The following is a 20,305-nucleotide window of genomic DNA, read 5'->3' as shown; positions in this document are numbered from 1 at the left end:
ATAACTTTATTAACCCTTTGCACTCGAAGCCATTTGAACTCCTAACATCTCTTCCGACCTTATATTTCCATGATCTTGGTTTGTACAGATGAAACTGATACAATTTATTCTTACAGTATTCAAATCTTCAGTAATTTATTAAATACGAAAAAATTGTATAACGGGAAGAATGTTTTTAATAATAGTGTAGCATTGTTTAGTGGCGCCTCAGAGTCGCCATTCGAGCGCTAAGGGTTAATTAATGTTTGTCGGAACTTCACACTCTTGTAAGTAGAACATACATATAAGTTAGAGACATTCATTCTGTCCTTGTCTTACACATGGGAGCTACTTCAGAGATCTCTAATACCTCTAATGTGTAAGACAAGGAAGAGTATACTGCGAGACAAGGACAGCGAGGCAAATCGTGCCACCTACTCTGTTTCATGTGGCTCCTGGTAGTCTCGGCTGAAAATGAGGAGATCCACGTCCATCCTTCTCTCTCTCCGTAAATTGCATAAGTCTGTCCTTGTCGGATACCAACTCGCTGTCATGTTCGCCTAATACTCCCCTGGTAAACATATTCGAGATCTAGGAGACAAGGAGGTGGCACGAGACGTCTACTGTTCCCTGCCATCATAGATGGCGTATAGTGTATATGTAGTGTGATCAAATATCTTGAAACCGGAACACTATCATTGCACTATCAGCTGAAACTTTCAGCCTGAAAGAAACGTGATGTGCATATAGTATCGAACTGATTGACAAATTTTGCCGGTTTAATGGTATCCTAACAAATTTTGAATCCTGTCTTACATTTAACTCGCATCTGATCTGTCACAGTCTCGATCATGCTTAAAAAAAGACTGCAAGCTTTAGGTTACGTGGAATGGGACAAAGTTGACGTGAACGGTGCGTTTTTAACAGAATATTATCACGATGTTACATCATGTTAATAAATTGGGAGACGTCACATGTCGTGGCGCTGTGCATTTTATACACTACAAAATAATATTCAAGAATTGCTGTTCTTGAAAATAAAGATTACATATATTTAATATTTTACAGATGAACAACACTTTCGCAAGGTAATCGTCTGGCTGGAGGACCAGAAGATACGCCACTACGATATACAAGATCGTAAACACTTGCGAGACTTGAAAAGCGAAACATGGCCCAAAGTTTTTGCGAAATACTGTGAAGATGTTAAATGTCCAATTACAGACACCACCTTGGACCAACTTGAATGGCTGATTGGACATGCGATTTGGTTGGAAATGGAAAACAGTAGTAAGAATCAGAAACAGTAGTTAGCACGTTCTCACATTAAAATGAATTAAAACTAATACTATTTAAAATCTATACTGTATAACTTAGGCGAGGCGTATTCAGAAAATGTGAAAGAGATGAAAATGAAAAAGAAAAAAGAAGCACTGGTGCCTAAATTTAAGTCCAAAAATCCACTTGACAAGTTAGACTGTAAGTATACATATACACTACCGCTCAAAGGTATCCAGACACTTGCAAACTGTTTAATAGCAACGCATGTGATTGAAAACGATCTTTATTACTTTCATAGATATTCTAGTCTATATACCATAATAGTATATCGAAACTGTAGTATTATTTCATAGACTGATCTATAATTTTTGTGATTATTAGTTGACAGCGTCGAGTTTAAGCAAGGAGTATATTCTCTAGCAAAGATCCTCCGGATTCCGGAACACCCGAATCATCTAATCACATTGAAAGCCTGCAGCAAGATGGTTCAGAGGAGACTAAACCCTGAGTGCCTGCGAAATCCAGATTCTAAAATCCTGAAGGGAAAACCGTTCCCTGTGATGGATATTGCTCCCGGTTTCAACCTGAATAAACCTGCTGTCGAAAATGCAGCCAAAATCTTGGCTCTTCTTTACATTCAGGACATCAGAAATCTTCAAACGAAGATCAACGAAGTAATCGTTCGTGTACAAAACATCACTGCTGATCCGAAAACGGATACCAAACTGGGAAAGGTTGGAAAATAAATAGTTGAAGATGCTGGTAATCAATTGAACGCACGTAATGTTTTGTTAATAACATAAGGAACTCATGCGAAACGTTTGAGTTCATGGAACACTCGAATCTCTCGATAAGACATTTGCTTTGAACTAACGGAAAGCAATAGTGACCATTAATTTATAATTTTGTATTAAGACCTACGAAGGATTAAAATAAATTTTGCTTCGTCGTGATCTAACTTTTGTATGTTATATTCGCACGTATTTATTACTTAATTACTAGCGATCATAAGCGAGTAGTTCGAAAGAAATCATACTTTTTTCTACCTTACAGTGGTAAGAGGAAACAGTTGTTTGTAAATTGCCAAGTATACGTATTTGTATCATTATTAAAATAAAACTTCGATTCAAAGTTTATGTTCGTTATTCCTTGGAGATTGTAATTTCCGGACAAAAATTGAATCAATGGTAATGAGTAGGAGGTAAATCAAATACAACTTTATTTTCAATGTACATTTACATTGCTGTTTTCAATAAAAACACTTTTAGGTAAATAACTTTTTCTTTTTTGACGAGTTATGACTTCCTTGTGCATGTTTCTTCCATTTCTGAGCTTGCATGACCTTGAAGGTCACTGTGCAGTATACGGATGAATTCGTTAAAGGTCACCTTTATATCTAACAAAATAGTATAAATACAAAAAAATTACATACACCATTGTGTTGCTTATAAAAAACAGTACTATGTACTTTTTCTTCTTTAGTTTTTTCTAATATTTACTATTTACAAGAAAAACGCTGGCTAGTAATAGTGTGAACATCCTGCATATGCCCCTGAATGCACGATACATGTCCAACAAGAAGTATTCGGATTGCAGAAATAAGGAAATTCATTGCTATCGTAGAGGACTCTGACATCTACTGATATATATACTATTACATTACATATTACGGCAAGCTTTTTGCACGGACGAAGTTATGCTATTTACAACTGTTTCTTTAGTCATTATTAATTAATATTTTATACACTTCATACATTTAATATCCCGAGGTGAAATCAATTGATAGAATCATCCAACGCCTGACCAGGATGAATTTGGCAGCCAACGTTTGTAGGTTAGGTTGTCTCAGGGTTAATAATATTTACAAGTTTGGTGGTTGTTTGAGCCGTGATGTCTCGACGATGGAAAAGTATAAAATTAAATGGAGCCGACCACCGAAGGTAACCATAATGGAGCCTGAGCAATCAGGAGATTTAGGTTTGGATATTACTGTGAAACCAAGTGAGATTCAATTGTACTATGACCGCTCCAAGGAATTGGATGAGTAAGTACCTTATGAGTAAGATATGCTATATATATTAACTATATTCGTCTGATGCAGTGCAAGCGATATAGTGAAGAAAATGTTCTCCGTGGGATTCCAACATGGAACAGCAGTTCGAAATTTAAAGAGAGAAAGGACCATGGCACTAGTCAAGAGGCATGGCTCCGATCGGGGGTCTGTGGAATCATCTAGTAAGTATGATCACTAGACTGTGGACAGCAGGAGTAATATAAAAATGAATTTCATCCCTTAATGACCTTGTTGCATTAAAAACAACGTTACAATATTCTTGATTTTCTCATCTGTTATTGTTTTATATTTCACACAGTCAATTTCTTCATAAATGCATAAAGATCCATAGTCTAATGATCACCGACGAGGTATAAGGATAGACCTATCATCTAATGTATTTTTACAGCCTACTTTTGTGGGGACATGTAAGCCCATTACCATTTTAATTTCGCCTATTTGCAAGCACATGAAGCGATCCAGCACGCGAAACAACGATTCAGAACAGAAGTAGACTTATTTATTTATTTATGGCACGAAGATTCTCGTATAAATTCGTCTAAATCGCGTGAAATGAAAATGGTAATGGAGTTACATGGCCCCTGGAAAGTTGGCCGCAAAAATACATTGGATGATAGGTTTATCCTTATACCTAGTCAGTGGTATGATCATGTTCCGTTGTTCATCAATCCTTTGCACAAAATAAGAGGATACAAATTATTTGGAAAATTCTATAATATTGTGGACTGTTACAGTTGCAGCGATGACGAGCGAGATACAGCACATGCAGGAGTACTTTAAAAATCATCCAAGAAACAAAAAAGCAATGGTATTCTTAAAAGAATTGACTGAGAAGAGAAACAAACAACTAAAACTACTGCGTAAATGGGACTATAGACGATTCGAATGGATTCTGGAGCGTTTGAATCTTGTTTACAAACCTGTTCCAGAGTACAGTATTTCTTCTTCATTATTAGACTGCGGATCTTTATGTATTTATGAAAAAATTGGTTGGGCGAAATATAAAACAGGAAAAGATTTTAAAAATACCAGAACGTTGTAATGTTGCTTTTAATGTAACAAAGACATTTTAAGGGATGAAATCAATTTTTATATTATTCCTGCTTCTCTCGGTCAATACAAAATATTTTTATTTTGCATAAAGATCTGCAGACTACTCATCATCGATTATTACTTTCTAGTTATGAATTCAATTAATCGTTTTGATCTTAATAATTACAGGAAGGCGGGTATGGTGTCAAGGAAAGATTCAATTAGACAATTAACACGAGAGTATTGTGATAAAATCATTAAAGATAAAATTGATGCGTACAAGGCTGAAATTAAAGCTCAGAAAAAGATCTTCTATCGTGAGAAAGCTGAGAAACTGGCATTTATTCGAAAAGAAGAATTGGAGTGCGGAGTAACACCAACGGTCACGGAAAAATCCATTAAAACTGCGCTAAACAAAGCAGAAAAGCTGTAAATAAGTGTAAATAAATAAGTGTAAATAAATAAGTTAAATAAATCTAAATTACCTTGGTATTTTGTGTACGTTTGTCCTTGCTGTATACCTCCTTACTCATTATGGGCCAAGGACAGTGGCGCCATGTCAGTTTTTCTACGTTTTATTACCAAAAGAATTTTATGTACAAGTAAGTCGCTGTATCTGTATATAAGTAGTCATCTACGATCATAACAAATATTAACATATCTTCCGTAATAAATTTCTTAAAGTATATCTTAATCTTTCATTCTGTTTTAAGTCTTGATTGTTAGCGCCTGAATAACGGCTTATAGGCAATAAATAAATCAGGATTTATTTATTTGTTTAGCGTCTTAAATATTGAGTGCATTTAAGTCACGATTCCGCTTTCGTCGTCACGGTGTGAGGGAGGAAATTGATTGACTCTTACACTGGCAGAATAGTTTCTACAGAAATTAGAATGTTAATTGCGGTAAAAAAATAATTGTAAATGGAAAACACTGAAACTATCGCGACGAGATACGATGTAAAGTAACTTTATAATTTATATATAAATTTTTTCATTTAAATGCTGCCATTGAAAGAGCGAACGTTTACGACAGATTACTTTATTTTTTAATTGTGAAAATCCTAATTCAGTTTTTTCTTACGGTATGTTTAAATCTAGAAAAATACAGTCTGTTTCTTCTATCGACACGCTGCCCGAACGTCCTCACTAATTTCTGGATAAAAATACGATTTGTTCCTTAGCCGAGCAGTGGCTCTTAAATAACATCTGCATAGAATATCACCTATCTAAACATTTTGGCTAGATCATTGTACGAGATTTTCCAATTTCAAAATCTAGAATGGAGAGAGGAAAGAGAGTAGAAAGAGAGAAAGAACGAGGTTCTCGTTTTCTCGCGAAGAATGTACGTTAGCGACCAGTCTGTTAAGTAATGGAAAAAAATGAAGTATCGTTAATTGCGATTGTTAAATGTAAAGCTGCTCCTTCCTCGAATCCAAATCCTTAAACGTAAATATAGTAGTATGTACCTCCATAACCTCACGTTTCTACCTCTACTGTTTTGCTGTGGTATGGAGAAAGTACTACACTTTTCGTGTCGAACATAAATTATAAAAACGGTTGAGTACTTAAGTAAAACCATTTCACTTTCTCGGGAACATTCTGTTGCTTTCAAGAACGTCTCTTCACTTGCGTCTCTTTTGTTTTAAATTGTGGGGATAATCTATCGGTTCATCTTCATCTAGAAAAGAAACGATAAAGTTAGAGGCGTGAAAAAGTAATTTATATTATATTACGTAGTTTAGCAGTGCATTCTTGAAAAATTTTAATTACCTTCACCTTCGTCTTCCCCTTCGACCAAGTGAATATCGTTATTCTTCTGCTGAGGTTCCTTGCCATAATCTACCACTTCATACTGGTCATCGCCGGCCTCTATTTTGTCAGCGCTCTCTTGGAAACTGTAAATAATTAATAGATATGTTAATATACAGTAAAAATTGTTAAAACGAAGATTAAAACGAAATTGTTGAAACATACCCAGAAAGTCGAAGATGATTCCCTTCGTCCCCAATTTCCTGAATCCCAGGAACAACGTTGAGCCAACCCCGCCTGTCTGGATGATGTTCTTCATTCCTCCTGTCCTGGAACTGAGCAGCTAAATTGCCATTCTCGTCCTCATTCTCTTTGCTTTCTGTATCTTTTTTCTTTTTGGACTCGTTCTTTAGTCTCCCCTGTGTGTCATCCTGTTTTTCCTCCTGATTTTCCAGCTTCTGGTCGATCAACACCGGAATTGGCGGTACACCCATTGGAAGTTTGGATTTCAACAGCGGTTTTGCAGCTGGAAGTGGCTTAACCACAGCTGTAGACAGTGGGTTAATGTTGTTCGCGGATGTTGAAGTCTCCAACTTCACTGCTGGGATCGCCTTCATTGAGCTGCTCGCCACCGTGCTCTGAAAAATTCATTTATTTTAATTTAGTTACTAATGCCAGAAAAATCTCTGTATATTTGGACTTCTAACTACCCAGCCTTTGAACATTCTCTAATAAAATGTTCCGTGATTATTTAACACATTTAATCTCAACTTAACTAGTCTAAAACTATTAAATGCATATCACATTTTAGAATACCAACTTACCTGCCTGGACTCTTTGTTGGAGAAGAATAGGTGCTTTGCAAATCTAGGCCTCCCTCTCTCTCTCTCTCGAAGCTACAAAAGCGCGTTACTATGGAAGTTTGCTCAAAGCATGCTACTTGGCAAAGACAAAACCACCTGACAGACTACGAGTAAATAGTATTAGAAGGGAGGAGATCAAACTTTCCAAAGACGACGATCATCGAAATTTTCCTCGACCGTTTAAACTTTGTTCGAATTTCAGATGAAGTTCGTTAAACAGAAATGGAACAAGCAACTGTGAAGTAGTTTCATTGAACGAGAAAGCAAAAGCACGAGGTTTAAACTAATTTTAATTCTGTATCATTTTAATTGTAATGTATAATAAACTTGTACTTGACTAGTAAAATGGAAGCAGATTTTAGTTCAGTTAGGTTGTGCAAGGGTGCCAGAAAAAATGCAAGCAGATCAAAATAATAACAATTTATTAAATGCATTGATTAACACGGACATACAGGCACATTCAGTACGGCTTGCAAGCTACATGTATAGGATTCTTTCATTCTTTTTCACTCGATTAACTTCTCGACAGACTACTGTATCCTCTTTCACGGATATATAAATCGTTAAGTATGACAGCATAAATTAAAACGTGAAAAAATTGACATTCACACAATTACTAAAATAATTGTGCGATAAATCACTGTAAGCTATACTTTATTACAGCATCTGTGTGCCTAAAACATTGCACTTGATCGAATCATTCGTTAAAAAGCCTATGCAGATATAAATGTTAATACCTATAGCAAAGGTGTTAACAATCCAACCGTTAAAATAATATAGGGCGTGTTAGTCAATTTTCCTTACATCATCGATTGTTATAGACAGATCGATAGATCATTTAACGGTACAACCTTTCAAAAAAATACATCACAAACTTGATCGAGACAATGCGTAACAAAGAGACAAAGCTGATATGTCCATAGACAAATATACACAACTCTCACGATCTTCACAGATTTCTTTTTTACAATATTCTACACTCTGCAACGACTCATTAAAGTTCCACACACTTGGCACTGAATCGTCATCGTTGTTACTTCGCTCAACTATATAAAATGCTCGACAACAAGGCAATTCTCGCATCTTCGCGGTCTTAAAACATAAAATCGTGTTACATTAAGGAAACAAAAGAGAGAAAAAAATTAACAGTTAAGTTGAGATGTCATGCAATAAAATTCGTTTAATATCTATCCACTGTGTAATACTCCGTTACACATACAACCTTTTCTACCACCTTAATAGTAATATCTTTTTAATGCCTTCCGTGAAACAAGTTTGTTCGTTTTGAGCACCACCACTGTATAACTTAGTCTACTGTCAATTTTCTAGCAGTGCGAAGAGAAACTGATTTTCCCCCTAAAAACGGTTTGGACCAGTTCAAAATCTATCTACAGCACCCAGTACGTACCATGCAAGTTACGTGCATGTGTGGATATTACCAGTGACACCGAAGGAATCTCTGATCTCCGCAGGGCATGAACAACTACGGTGCATCAAGGCACTTTTATCGACCCTTTGCAGAGGGTCTTGAACATGTTTCTCTAATTCGTGTCCAAATTCCATAGACAGCTCTCGTAAATAATACTGTCGACTGATTTTATCAAAAGTATAATACACAGGGTTACCATATCTGAGCAAAGGTAATAAAACCCTTTGCAAAAATTTATGTCAATGTTAAAAGTCTACTTTTATAAATACTTTAGATCCTAGTGCAATTCATAAATGAAAGTCATTCTTTTTTTTACATTCAAAACATCCGGCCTCTCTAGGGCGGAACACATCTGGTAACCCTAGTAACATTGTGCCTTTTATAAAAAAAAGATCTAAGCTAACAGATAAGCTTTTATAAAAAAATTGTGGAATTATCTACTTTCATTTCCGAGACATTTAAAGTTTAGTACATATGAGCGGAATTTTAACCTAAGCTAAATCTATTTCTGATTGATAACCTTGAATGACCTCAACCAACTATTAAAGCAGAAATAGGTTTGCGTTAGTTATGTCCCACATAGTGAACAATTAAACATTAAATATCTCAGAAATGACGAGAGACTGATGAATGCCGATGAACCCGTAACTAAAAGGTACTCATGTCCTTGAAAACAATATACATCAAGGCGATCGATGTCTCAAAAAAATTGACTCGTAAAAATGCAAAATGGATCGTATAACTTCATCATAAAAATAATCGTCATCGGAACTCGTCTCAGTAGCAAAATTGCCTAAGACCTCGCACACATAATCTCTATATGAACGGTTGAAAACTTCCCTAGCCATCAGTTTCTTTTAATCAGGAGAATCGTTGTTCTTTAACGAGGGGACCTCGAGGTTTGGCGAGTTCGAGGATACTTTCTTGTCGACAACGTTCTCGTTAATTTGATTTGGCGGCGGTATCACTTGCTTTAGCTGTTCCTCGTCAGGGTTCTCATCGTCTTTAGCCTGATCGTCTAGTTTCTTTTGGCTGTTCGCCTGCGAGTTGTAAAACAACGGCAACGGCAGCGAGTTTTGCGATTCCCCATCCTTTCCTTCGTTCACGCCAACGGGCACGATGTTTCCGTTCTTCTGCGCGAAACGGATCTTGCTCTCGTTCGCGTCCTCGTTCGCTAGTTGGTTACCTGACTCTAGGGGGTCTCCGATTGCGTGATGATTGCGGGGTGCGTGTAGGGGCTGCGGGTTTTTAGCACTGTCGCTCGGCGGACTTACCTGTTGCTGTTGAGACGAGCCGGCCGCAGGCTTCGCACCCTGTTGCTCCGTCCGCTGGGAAATGTTCGTAGATTTCTGCCAACAGAAAGACACCAAGATCCATCGAAAACCATTCACCACGCTTGAGATTATTCTCACTAATACTCTGTGAAGCTTCGCGACGAAAAACACGAAACAAAAGTAGTACAGCTTCATACCTTAACCTCATCTAGCTCGCGAGTCAACTGAAAGACTACTTTCTTCAGATGCTGGATAGTACTGTCCGTGTCTTTATTGCTTCTCAACAGATCATTGTACGTCTCTTCGAGCCTTGTCTTATCCGTATCTATCTGCATATACTTGTTCTTCAGATCCTCTAACTCCCTGATTTTCGTCTCCTTCTCCTCTTTCAGTTGCTTTATGTGAGTGCGTAGCTTCTGAAGCGTTCCCTCCAACTTGTTCATGTTCTCCAAGGATTGCGTCTCCTGTTTCTTGCAACCTTCCTTCAGGTCCTGGTGTTCTGACTGTAGCATCTTATATGTCTGTTGCAAAGACTCGAATCTCTGCATTGCTTCCCTGCCATCCTTGTCTCGAAGGTCCTTTTCTCTGGAGGCACGCTGCTGGAGTTCCTGCTTCACTGCTGCGTTCGAAGTCTTCTCCTCTGCTAAAGACTTTTCCAGACGTGTTTTGTACTCGAATATAACTGAAAATGAACCAGAGAAGACTGTCATAGCATCACAGAAGACAAATAATGAGATACTAGAGACTTCTGATGTATATTGCATAGATTTGTGTGCGGAGATGGAAGTTCTATTTGTAATTTGGTCAACTACAAATTAGAAATATGAGTCAGAATGATCAGTACCTTGGAGTTGAGCAGCAAGTGCCCCTTGCTGGTGAGTACACTGAATCTCACGTTCTCGAAGCCTGGCCATTTCCAAGGTGGCAGCACGGTAGAGAAACACCAGAAGAACAACCACCACCCCACAACCCACATAGAGGGCCAGGCGGCCACCCCGGCCCCTGCCAAGTCGAGAACCACTCATTTCTGCAAACAGAAAAAACATACATTGTTATTTCATTGTCTACTGTCGTTATAAACACACTTCGTCGAATTATTATTAGACTATCGATTTTTATGTTAAATGCATACCAGTCCGTAGTCTAGTCATTAGTGAAAAAAGTGAATTCCATAAGAATCCTTTACTGGTTGTCGAGGTGCAAAGTTAGTGATCGCAGTGTTATTATTAGACTGCGGATGTTTATGCAGTTTTCAATGTTTTTAGATAAATTTTAAGAAAGTGGAATCATGTAAAATGTTATTTTCAGTGGTAGTAATCTTTGTAGATCTAAAGTAAATAGAAATCGTATTAAATTCTTCGGGATTTTATTTTCTAGCACTTTTTTTGAAAATTTTTTGAAGCCATAAATGCATAAAGATTATCCTTACGTAACAGCGTCTATTGCCGCCTAAGTTAATACAACAAATGAACAGCTGTGCTGAAAATATTTTTCGAAACATCTCTTCATCATTTGAAATGTTGCAGGTGCAAGTAAACTTTGACGACAGCTAGTACAGGTATCAAAGAGTCTAGTAATCATTAATCTTCCTTGAGAGCGAAGGCTCAAAGGTAGGAACCAATAGCTGGTAATGGATTTCTACAGGCGGGTAGGGTTTCAGGAAAATCTGAGCAGAATAAATAGCAGAAAACAGAAATGAAGATCGAGGGGATAAGAATTTCGAAGAGGGATCGTTGTAAAATTGTAAACGGTCTCCGCGGAGCGAGAGACTGAAAAATGAACACTCGTTCGAGTAGAAACGAACGGGGAATCCTTTTGTTCACCGCGGCGAAGTGAAAACGAAGAATAAGGTCAAGGGGTGAGAGAGGTTGGAGAACAGGAACGTAATTTACGCCGGCACTTGTCATAGTCCACGTTTCATCGCTATCTGCGAGTGAAAGTCAACGACTGCGATGAGCCGTACAAACAATTTCTGTTCTCTTGTGTCACGCACGCTTCTCCTCGTTGCATAATTTCCCCCATCGATCCGGTTCGATCCTTAAATTATTTAATGTGTTTCCCTTGGAAAGATAAATCTGATTCTGAATCTTATAGTAGCTGCAACACGGCTTTCAAAATTTAAGTCTTACGTCTAGCTTCCACCGATTAGTTCGGATAATCGAGGTTCTACTGCATCGTCGATTAACCCTTCTGTTAATGTTCCTCTAAAAAATATTACAAAATTTCTCTAAATGTCTTATAATGAGAATTTGTGCAAATATGTTCAATACAGAAAGGTATTAAATAATCTATACATTTTGGTTGACTATACAAAAGTTAAACGAGCAAATCATGAGAAAAGTGTAACGGATGTATTTTGGTAACAGTTCCATCGAGGAATCGTTAGAAACAGAAACATTTTCAAGGTGTTAAAAAGTCCGGAGACGTGAAACGTGTCACGGGACTTTACGGAGGACACTATGGAAAAACAAGATAACGGGAACAGCAGACGAACAGACGGTCCCCGTGAAAGCAGATTTGAGAAGGTAGCTGCTGAAACGCGAGCAAGCATGGCGGACGAGGGAATTGGCCGGCATTAAATTTAATGAGCAAAGAACAAGGCCGCAGAATTCGTAATGGCTGCAACTAGTGCTCTGAAACTTGAACGAAGGATGGCTCGTCCTAATTATGTCTTCCGCTCATGTTTTCTCCTCGCGTGCCTCCGCTCCTACGATTCCACCGTGCTCGATACTCGTCTGGAACCTGCCACATACTAACCACGAGCATACTAAGAATATGCTTCATCAACAAATCGGCGACATTTTACCGTTTAAAATGAGTCCGAACACGACACAGTTTCGATCACGTTTACTCGTTTCTGCTTGTATTCGGATAACAGAGGTTGTATTAAATCGTGGATTGCAGAAGCAAATGTAATCCAAATTGTATCGTGCTTGGGCTCATTTCGAGTAGAAAAACGCCACGAATACGATGGTAACAGTTTCAAAAAAAAAAAATAATTGAAAATAAAAAATTTCTGAGCTTCTAAATGAATATAGCTCACAGCAGTGGGACAGAATTTTTCGCAAATATTCCGCATACGTCTCTCGCATATATCAAGATGTTACCCGTATTAGTTTAAATGATAATTAACAGGTATTACGTTACAATGTAAAGGGCTGATCGCGTGACACAGTTCCATTTCCTCGGCGTTAGGGAATTAAAGGGATTAAAGCGAACACCATAGAACAACCAGCGAGTACAACTCATTTGTCTCCGCCTCCTCCTCCTCCTTCTAATGCGTCTTAATTATATCTCTCATCCCTCTCACGAAGCTAGTAGAGATACACGGGGAAAAATATAATCGTAGGTTGGCCCGTCCTATCATTATTTCTTACCCAGCCCTGGAATTAGAAGATCGTTGCGTGTACTTCAATTAATTATCGCGCCACCGTGCTGGTGCTTCAAGGCCGACCTTATCCCCCGTGGTAAAACATACACGAATTAACGTTATCCAACACCGTACTACCATCCTCAAGATTTTTCATTTTCGCGATTTTCTACCGCATTCAAAAATCGAATTTTGTAGACGACTATGTCCCTCACAAGAGTTTTACATTTTAACGAATTGTGTCTGTAAAAAAGGGTCATACAGTAATGTTGCTCAAGCTGATTTTGCAGGATGAAACCTCTACTTTTAATTACTGCTATGTAATTACTTTCTTCTTATAGGATACTTTTGCAAAAAATTTCGATTTAACCATTCTTGTAGTATTGGAAAAATTCGAAGTACTGTAATTTCGTGAAATAAAATCGTGCAACAATCTATCTTAGCTCATTTTACAGAAAAAACCAGCACTTTTGGTTTCTCTAAGATGTTTTTTTTGGGGGGTATTTTGGTGACAGAAAAACGGGTGGAAACGTGAGTCTGATACGCCACATTCACGGTAAGGGCGTTCGCAGCGAATTTTTTCGAAAATTACAGCTATCTTCGGTTCCCGTGTCAATATCACGTCGGGTTATCATATCACCGGGGAAAAAAGGGACAGATAAAACCCTGCTGCACTGGTTTCCCCAGCGATCCCTTGATATTATCCCACGTCGAACCGGCCTGAACCGCGTTTTTCGATACCGCCGTAGTCTTCGCCATTTTATTCTGGAAACTAGATATTCCGTATTGGCTGCGGTTCGATGTCAGCATACTGGATATAGTTAGCAAGGTTGCAAAGACTGGCGAATGGTTTTGCAAACTTTAATTTTTCCAATTGACAAGCGAAAAACGATGAACAGATTTCTCGCACAATTTTTGTAGTAGATCTTCTTGGAAAGTATTATTAAAACTCAATAAATGAATAATAACACTGACATTTTTGTAAAATTTCCACCGTTTTGCTTGCTTGCATAAAAAGTCAATTCACGTACAATAAATTGATTAGTTCGTGCACAACGGTCATCGTTGTCAGTTTAAACAATGACGCCGCATGTGGAGATAAAGCGTTCAACTAACTAACAACAATAATGGATTAACTAGACGCGCTGGCACTATTAATCGAACTGTCAAAAACAGAAAATATGTTACGGTGCCCAGGAATATTTAATAATTAACAAGGCGGTGGCGGCGTTAAACCATCTGATTAATATTCGTGTCGGTAGAAACCGAATTCAATTTAGATCAATAATTTAGCCGGCGGCGCCGCGGCATTTCCCGCCACTACGTTTAATGTACTGTATAAATTCAGTATGCATTTCATAAATTTTTGGCGGGAAAATTATCGCTACACCGCTGGGGAATACGCAGTGATTTAGTATCGCCGCGGAATATAATAACAAATGTAACGTTCGGGGAGCCTCGAAAATTATGCGTCTAGTAAAATATTCGCCAATGATCCTTCCATAATGATCGAACGCTGTGCTTAATCAAAACAAACATCACAGAACGTTACGTATTAGAAAATTCAAATAAACTATTAAAGCGATAAATTGAATGAAATTATCAATTATTAAATTGTTTTCGAAATAATAACTAAAATCGTAATTTTTAATTGCTATAGTACAATCGACTCGGCGTTCTCATTTTTCTCGAACACTCATCGCGTTTATGGTCGTGGAGACCTTCGATTCTCAGCCGTCCTTGTCCACTTCTCCCCCGTGCATGTTTTATCCGGGGAAAGACCTTATAAATTCTTAAAGCACATATTAATACTAAATTATTCCGATGCGCAGTGTGTATGTACACGTATCCAACCTGTGTTTTGACTATTGCACTACGCGTTTGGTTAACAGTAACCTAATATTATATAATAGGCAATAACGACGCTCACTGTAGCGGCTAATTAATTATACGCCGGTAATTATTGCCCTGGTTTATTGACTGACTGTCGGAACGACGCCCGATCCAATAATAAAGAAATACAAATGCGAATAGCACAACGTTAATCATCAACAGTCGTGCAATTCGCTGTTGTTGGCCTCGGTACGTGACGTGCTAGGAAATGAAATGAATGAACGAACTAATCTCTCATTCTGGACACTTTTCCTTCCGCTCATTTTATTCCCCACAGACCGTGATATTCTTTCAATAAATCTTCATGACGAATTATTTAAAGCAAATGTTGTAAATGATTTTTATTTTGCTCGAAAGAAAAAATCGTGGTTGCTTCTTTTATTGAAAGGAGAAAGTCGCGTTTGATTTTTATTTTGTAAAGAAAAATTGTTTGAATTATTTGTCGAAAGAACAAAATGGTCGACTCAGCGCTTCACGAAGTTGCGTGGGACACATTCTGCATCGCGGTGGTTCCCATACGTTTTCCTATTCCTGTGTTACCGAATACCTGATCGCCCCTCCCCTTTTAGCCAAGTATCCTGTTGATCATCAGAAGTTTCGATCGACGGGGTATGTGTACGGTAACGTGAGCAGAGCTGAACGTCTGAAATTCGACACCGGTAATTACGATAGCACCGTTTTTATCGAAGCACTTCGGTCTCTGTTTCTACTCGTCATCATTAGGGGCTGTTCCCCAAAAATATCGGTCCTACAAAAATGACAATCTTCCAACGCTACATACTCCTTTTTCCAAGGTTCTATATTGTATTTATTACTATTGTAAAAGTTTCACACAAAAATAATTAGAAATAGAAAAGTTATGGCTAGACAGCGGATCTTTATGTGAAATAAAAGTTTTCTACCTGAATTGCAACAAACTGAAGTGAAATAGTTTATTTTTAAATTCTTCTAATGTTTTTACTGTTTTAATTTACACCTACTCATTTTTGTCATAAATGCTAGCTATGGGGATAAATTCTTCGCAAATATTATGCTCATCTCTTTCAGATATATCACACCGTTACTGTGATTAGAAATAATTATTTAAAAAATAGGTTAAAATTGCTGGACAGTCTGATAGGTTCTCCCTGGTAATCATGGAAATCATGAAGGACGTTTTCCCGGGGAGACGACACACCGTCTCGAGGAAAATCGCGCAGACCGGGTGGAGTTTGGTAGCTAGCGGTTGAATTCGAGTTCACTGACACTTTCGAGCACGCGCGATAGATCCTGGCTGCCTTTCGTCTGCTTTCACATGTCCGTGTGTCCGTACTCCGTACATCCGTGTGCTATGTGCTATAGGCTTTCTATTAGGTCGATTGGAAAATTCTGCAGATCCTCTGTTCGTTTTTTGCCTTTGAAACGAAATAAATCGATATTTTTAATGGAACCCTTCGCTAATTAACCAACCGCGGGTTTTTTATGCAAAACAAAACTTTCAAAACTCTCCTTGCGTCAATTAGAATATTTCGAATCAATCGAACAGTTCTAAGTCTCATCCAACTTTTTGATGTAATTTATTTCCATATTTAATTCTACCCATTTATTTATATTTTATTGCAATAAATATTTATTTTACTTATATTTATGTGATGCTTTATCATGTCCGTTGCTCAGTATATAATCCGTTTATATTGTTCAAATATTACCCAACTGCACACATTTTCTGCACTTCATTGTTTACCGAAATTTCCATTTAATAAATATTTACAAATACCCTGTAAATAAAAATAAATATGCATGTACATTCTGGATATATCCATAATATAAGCATGAATGCGCGTTTCTAATACATTCGTATCACAAGCATGAATATATGTATTTTTGCGGGAAAAGAGATAACAAACAGTAAATTTTTAAAGTAATGGGAATTCCATAAAACACGAGAACCATTCAATTTCAGCAATTCCAAGGATAAAAGTTTATAGCGGATTTAATGTGAACGAACGGCGACGCAAAAAGAACATAATACAATGGACCCGAAGATTTAACGTTCTATTGTAATTCCACAGGTTTCAATCAGGGCTTAACGAAGTGCGTGTGTACTCGACAAATTTTCAAATTTGATTCTCTCCGAAAACGAGTTCACGAACGAATGAATTTTATTGTATATTTTCGATATATTTTTCTTCTGAAAATCAACCTCCGTTCCAGTTCCATTACGATTTTCAACAGCGGCCTGTATATTTGTATTACAATTTACATTTTATTCAGCAAATTTGCGAGAGGGAATGTAAATTGCGATGAAGGCACGAGCATACGTAATGTAATCTGGCTGGCTCGTTCTGTTTCTGTTTGATTGTCAGGCCAAATGTATGCTAAAACCTTTCACAGTATTATTAAAAAAAAAGAAATATTTTCTATACAATCCAATTATTGTACTTATATGTATGTTTGAAGTATCCCCTAAAACTATTTTGAAAAAGTATTCTGTACATTGTATTCTGTATTACTTATTAAATTGTACAATATGATTATACCATACAACTGTGTTGCTTTGTGTTATGGAGTTATTTATGCAATTATTAAAATTATTTAAAATGCTGGCAACGTGATTGACAACAAAAATGTAGAACGCGTATCAAAAATCAAGGAAATATGTCCCAAGAAGCTAACAGAAAATTCAAGAAAGGTACTGAAAGGATACGCGATTACAGCCATGAATAATTCAAGAGGTTATTTTTATCCTCCTCGAATACGTTAAGGAAAAAGGATATCCAAGATTGCTATATTAAATAGAATTTACGTTCTAATCCAAATAAAGCACTTAATTGAAACAATTTTCTAAACATTTACTTTTGTGGACATAATTTAAAATAAACCTAGACGAATTAATTTATATTATTTTCTATCCTGATTAGTTGATTCACGAGTCCATTGACTTCCATAGTCTAGATCCGTGACCCCATGCTGCTTTCTATCGGCAACACCGTCTGATCTAATTTCCAACTTAGATATGCCCATATCAGAGCAAACGTTGTATTTTTCAGTTATATTTCTAGTGTCAGTCTCATTAATCTGGTACACCTGCGCCCGGATATTAATCAACGTAATTTGAAAACGAACTTTATTTACGACGCATTCCGCCAGTCTCCGGATATTTCCGGTCTCGTGAAATATTCCGATTCCCCAGGAAAAATCGCGAATTATTTTATCGTTGATTCGATAAAGCTCTCAGAAGGCCACCGAGGAAACCGGTTTCAACGAGCACAGTGTAACGCCATAAACTTTGCGTATCGAAGATGCGCCACGCACCATCGAAAATTTCACGCTCGATTAAATATTTCCCGTGTTTTATTTACACCTTGCGCATCTCCGAAGGATACTTAGAGAAATCTAATTGCCTGTTCGCAGCAACTTATGACATTGTGCTACCTTGTAATTTTTATTATCGAGGAAGTAACGTCAGATAACAATCGAGTGATTCGTACGCAACGCGCGTACATCATTCAGCACGTGAGTACATCGTTAACCCCAATGATCCGCCGATGATTGCATCGCGTTAAATAACGCTATTCCTTCCTTTACTTTCAATCGAAATACATATCCTTTACAAAAAACACGATGCAATGCCATAGACTATGCAACGTCTTAAAAATGTTGTACAGTCAAGAACAAAATAGGTTTATTTATCATATATCTCCATAGATTATTCAATGAACAATTCAAAAGTTAATGTTTGTAGTTCAGTATAAACACACCATAATTAATACAAATACGTCAAATAGATATATGTATTATTGAATGTGTAATACATAAAGTCTGTATTAAAATGTGTTAAATCTGTGTTAAAATACACTTGATACTAGATTATACGTAACATTGGTAAATTTAAATATTTATTTGAAGGATGTGCGTGTAAAGAATGATATAGTAGTAATGTCGATTCAACATTATGTAGTTTGTTGATCTGTATTCATTGAATTTCATCCCGGACTGTATTCGCGAAAGCCGACAGCAACGGTACAAATATTTACCATCTTACCGAACGTGTTACCACAGGTTATCGATCGTCGTTATCATCGCGAGTTATCAGTATCAGCAGCTTCGAAAGAACTATTTACACCACTCGTCAGGGTACACAAATGATTTCAAACCTGAAAAACCTGTCACAATCAGACTAGTACATTCTGACACAATTTCTGAACCAATCCCATGACAATCAACGAAATATTCCAATACAGCAATATTACAGCAATCGAGCCTAAACTTGCACTACACTTCTTGATCAGAACTTCTTCAAGTCTCGCGTTCCATTTCGAAACCGCGTGTCACAATAACAATTAACCTAACCCCACTCTGTAAAACCATCGCGGCCATGAAATCGATAGAGAAAAAACATTTTCTGAACGTTCATTTCCGACACTTGCGCGGTTCGGGATGGTTATTTTACACTGTAGACACGTTTAATCAGCGAGCATTCATTTCACTCGGCGTTTCGATCTCAGGGAGAAGATCGATCTTGCACACTTAGGACTCACGTTACTCCTACCTCATTCACAATAAGAGCGATCCTGCCCTCAGCTTTCCGTCATCGCCGCGTCCTCGAACGTTGTGTGAACTGATCACAGTTGAACAGCAGGCGTCGCGACGCTGTCGTCCGGCCAGCCAGACGCAAATTACACGACCGCGAGACACGAGCACAGTCAGCAATCGATGACTCGATGACGCGATCAAGACACGAACCACGCTCGACAGGTTAGGGTTAGGGACTCGTACGCACGGCCACAAACTCAGCTCAGCTGCACGATGCGACACGCTACGTGCCTCGCGAGCCCCCACCTCTGGACGCCGCCATTGCTGCGCTGTGACGCGACCAACCAATCGCGTGCCGCCACTTTAGCGGGTGACCAATGCACCGACGCCGCGCTGCCAATCCGCGAATTTCACATATTCCCAGGAGCAAATCTTTCAGAATCCTTCGTTGCATTCCTTTTTGCCTTTTGGGCTTGTTTGTTGAATCTGCATGATAATTTTGTATAGAATTTATCGGAGTAAATATATAGAGCAACGGGAGACTTGTCCCGGGAACCTTTTTTTGACACATTTTTATTTGTGTTCCTTACATATAGGGAGACGTATTATTGATTTTTTTTTAATGATCTCTTTGGAAAACAATGGAGCTAGTTCTTATTAATAATAATCGATAATTAAACTGCGGATTTTATGTATTTATGATAAATTTCAGAATATTGTATTTTTTCGATTTACTAAAATTATTAAAGGAAGAAATACATTATTTTCATTTAACCTGGCGAGAGCAGTAGAGTATAAAAACAAATTTTCATGCAAATATTTTTACAATAACGATTGTACACAC

At 37.7% G+C, this 20,305-nt stretch overlaps 3 protein-coding genes across 5 annotated transcripts; 2 read left to right on the top strand and 1 right to left on the bottom strand.

Annotated features, from left to right (window-relative positions):
* Window positions 1-749: 749 nt before the first annotated feature.
* Window positions 750-2,394, top strand: LOC143217925 (RNA transcription, translation and transport factor protein-like). Its single transcript, XM_076442666.1, has 4 exons — window positions 750-891; window positions 1,048-1,269; window positions 1,357-1,458; window positions 1,642-2,394. Exons 1-4 carry the CDS (start codon window positions 831-833, stop codon window positions 2,004-2,006), a joined length of 750 nt encoding a protein of 249 aa, XP_076298781.1. The 5' UTR covers window positions 750-830; the 3' UTR covers window positions 2,007-2,394.
* A 479-nt stretch (window positions 2,395-2,873) lies between these two features.
* Window positions 2,874-4,858, top strand: Bonsai (28S ribosomal protein S15, mitochondrial). The gene is made up of 4 exons (XM_076442665.1): window positions 2,874-3,304; window positions 3,362-3,495; window positions 4,069-4,264; window positions 4,556-4,858. Exons 1-4 carry the CDS (start codon window positions 3,069-3,071, stop codon window positions 4,797-4,799), a joined length of 810 nt encoding a protein of 269 aa, XP_076298780.1. The 5' UTR covers window positions 2,874-3,068; the 3' UTR covers window positions 4,800-4,858.
* Window positions 4,859-4,925: 67 nt separating this feature from the next.
* Window positions 4,926-19,756, bottom strand: LOC143217921 (uncharacterized). 3 transcript variants are annotated; one of them, XM_076442660.1, is made up of 8 exons: window positions 19,478-19,756; window positions 10,528-10,710; window positions 9,881-10,365; window positions 9,684-9,758; window positions 6,942-7,013; window positions 6,343-6,755; window positions 6,139-6,263; window positions 4,926-6,046 (listed from the first exon to the last, which is right to left on the bottom strand). In XM_076442660.1, exons 2-8 carry the CDS (start codon window positions 10,706-10,708, stop codon window positions 5,991-5,993), a joined length of 1,407 nt encoding a protein of 468 aa, XP_076298775.1. In that variant the 5' UTR covers window positions 10,709-10,710; window positions 19,478-19,756; the 3' UTR covers window positions 4,926-5,990. The 3 variants fall into 3 exon arrangements, with proteins under 3 accessions (XP_076298775.1, XP_076298776.1, XP_076298777.1); XM_076442661.1 differs by lacking the exon at window positions 19,478-19,756 and adding an exon at window positions 18,971-19,463; XM_076442662.1 differs by lacking the exon at window positions 6,942-7,013 and having other exon boundaries at window positions 19,478-19,754.
* Window positions 19,757-20,305: the final 549 nt, after the last annotated feature.

The sequence above is a fragment of the Lasioglossum baleicum genome, chromosome 18, assembly GCF_051020765.1.
Source record: "Lasioglossum baleicum chromosome 18, iyLasBale1, whole genome shotgun sequence".
NCBI classification, from domain to species: domain Eukaryota; kingdom Metazoa; phylum Arthropoda; class Insecta; order Hymenoptera; family Halictidae; genus Lasioglossum; species Lasioglossum baleicum.
The sequence above is the reverse complement of the archived record's forward strand: the minus strand, read 5'-3'. Positions and strand labels throughout refer to the sequence as shown.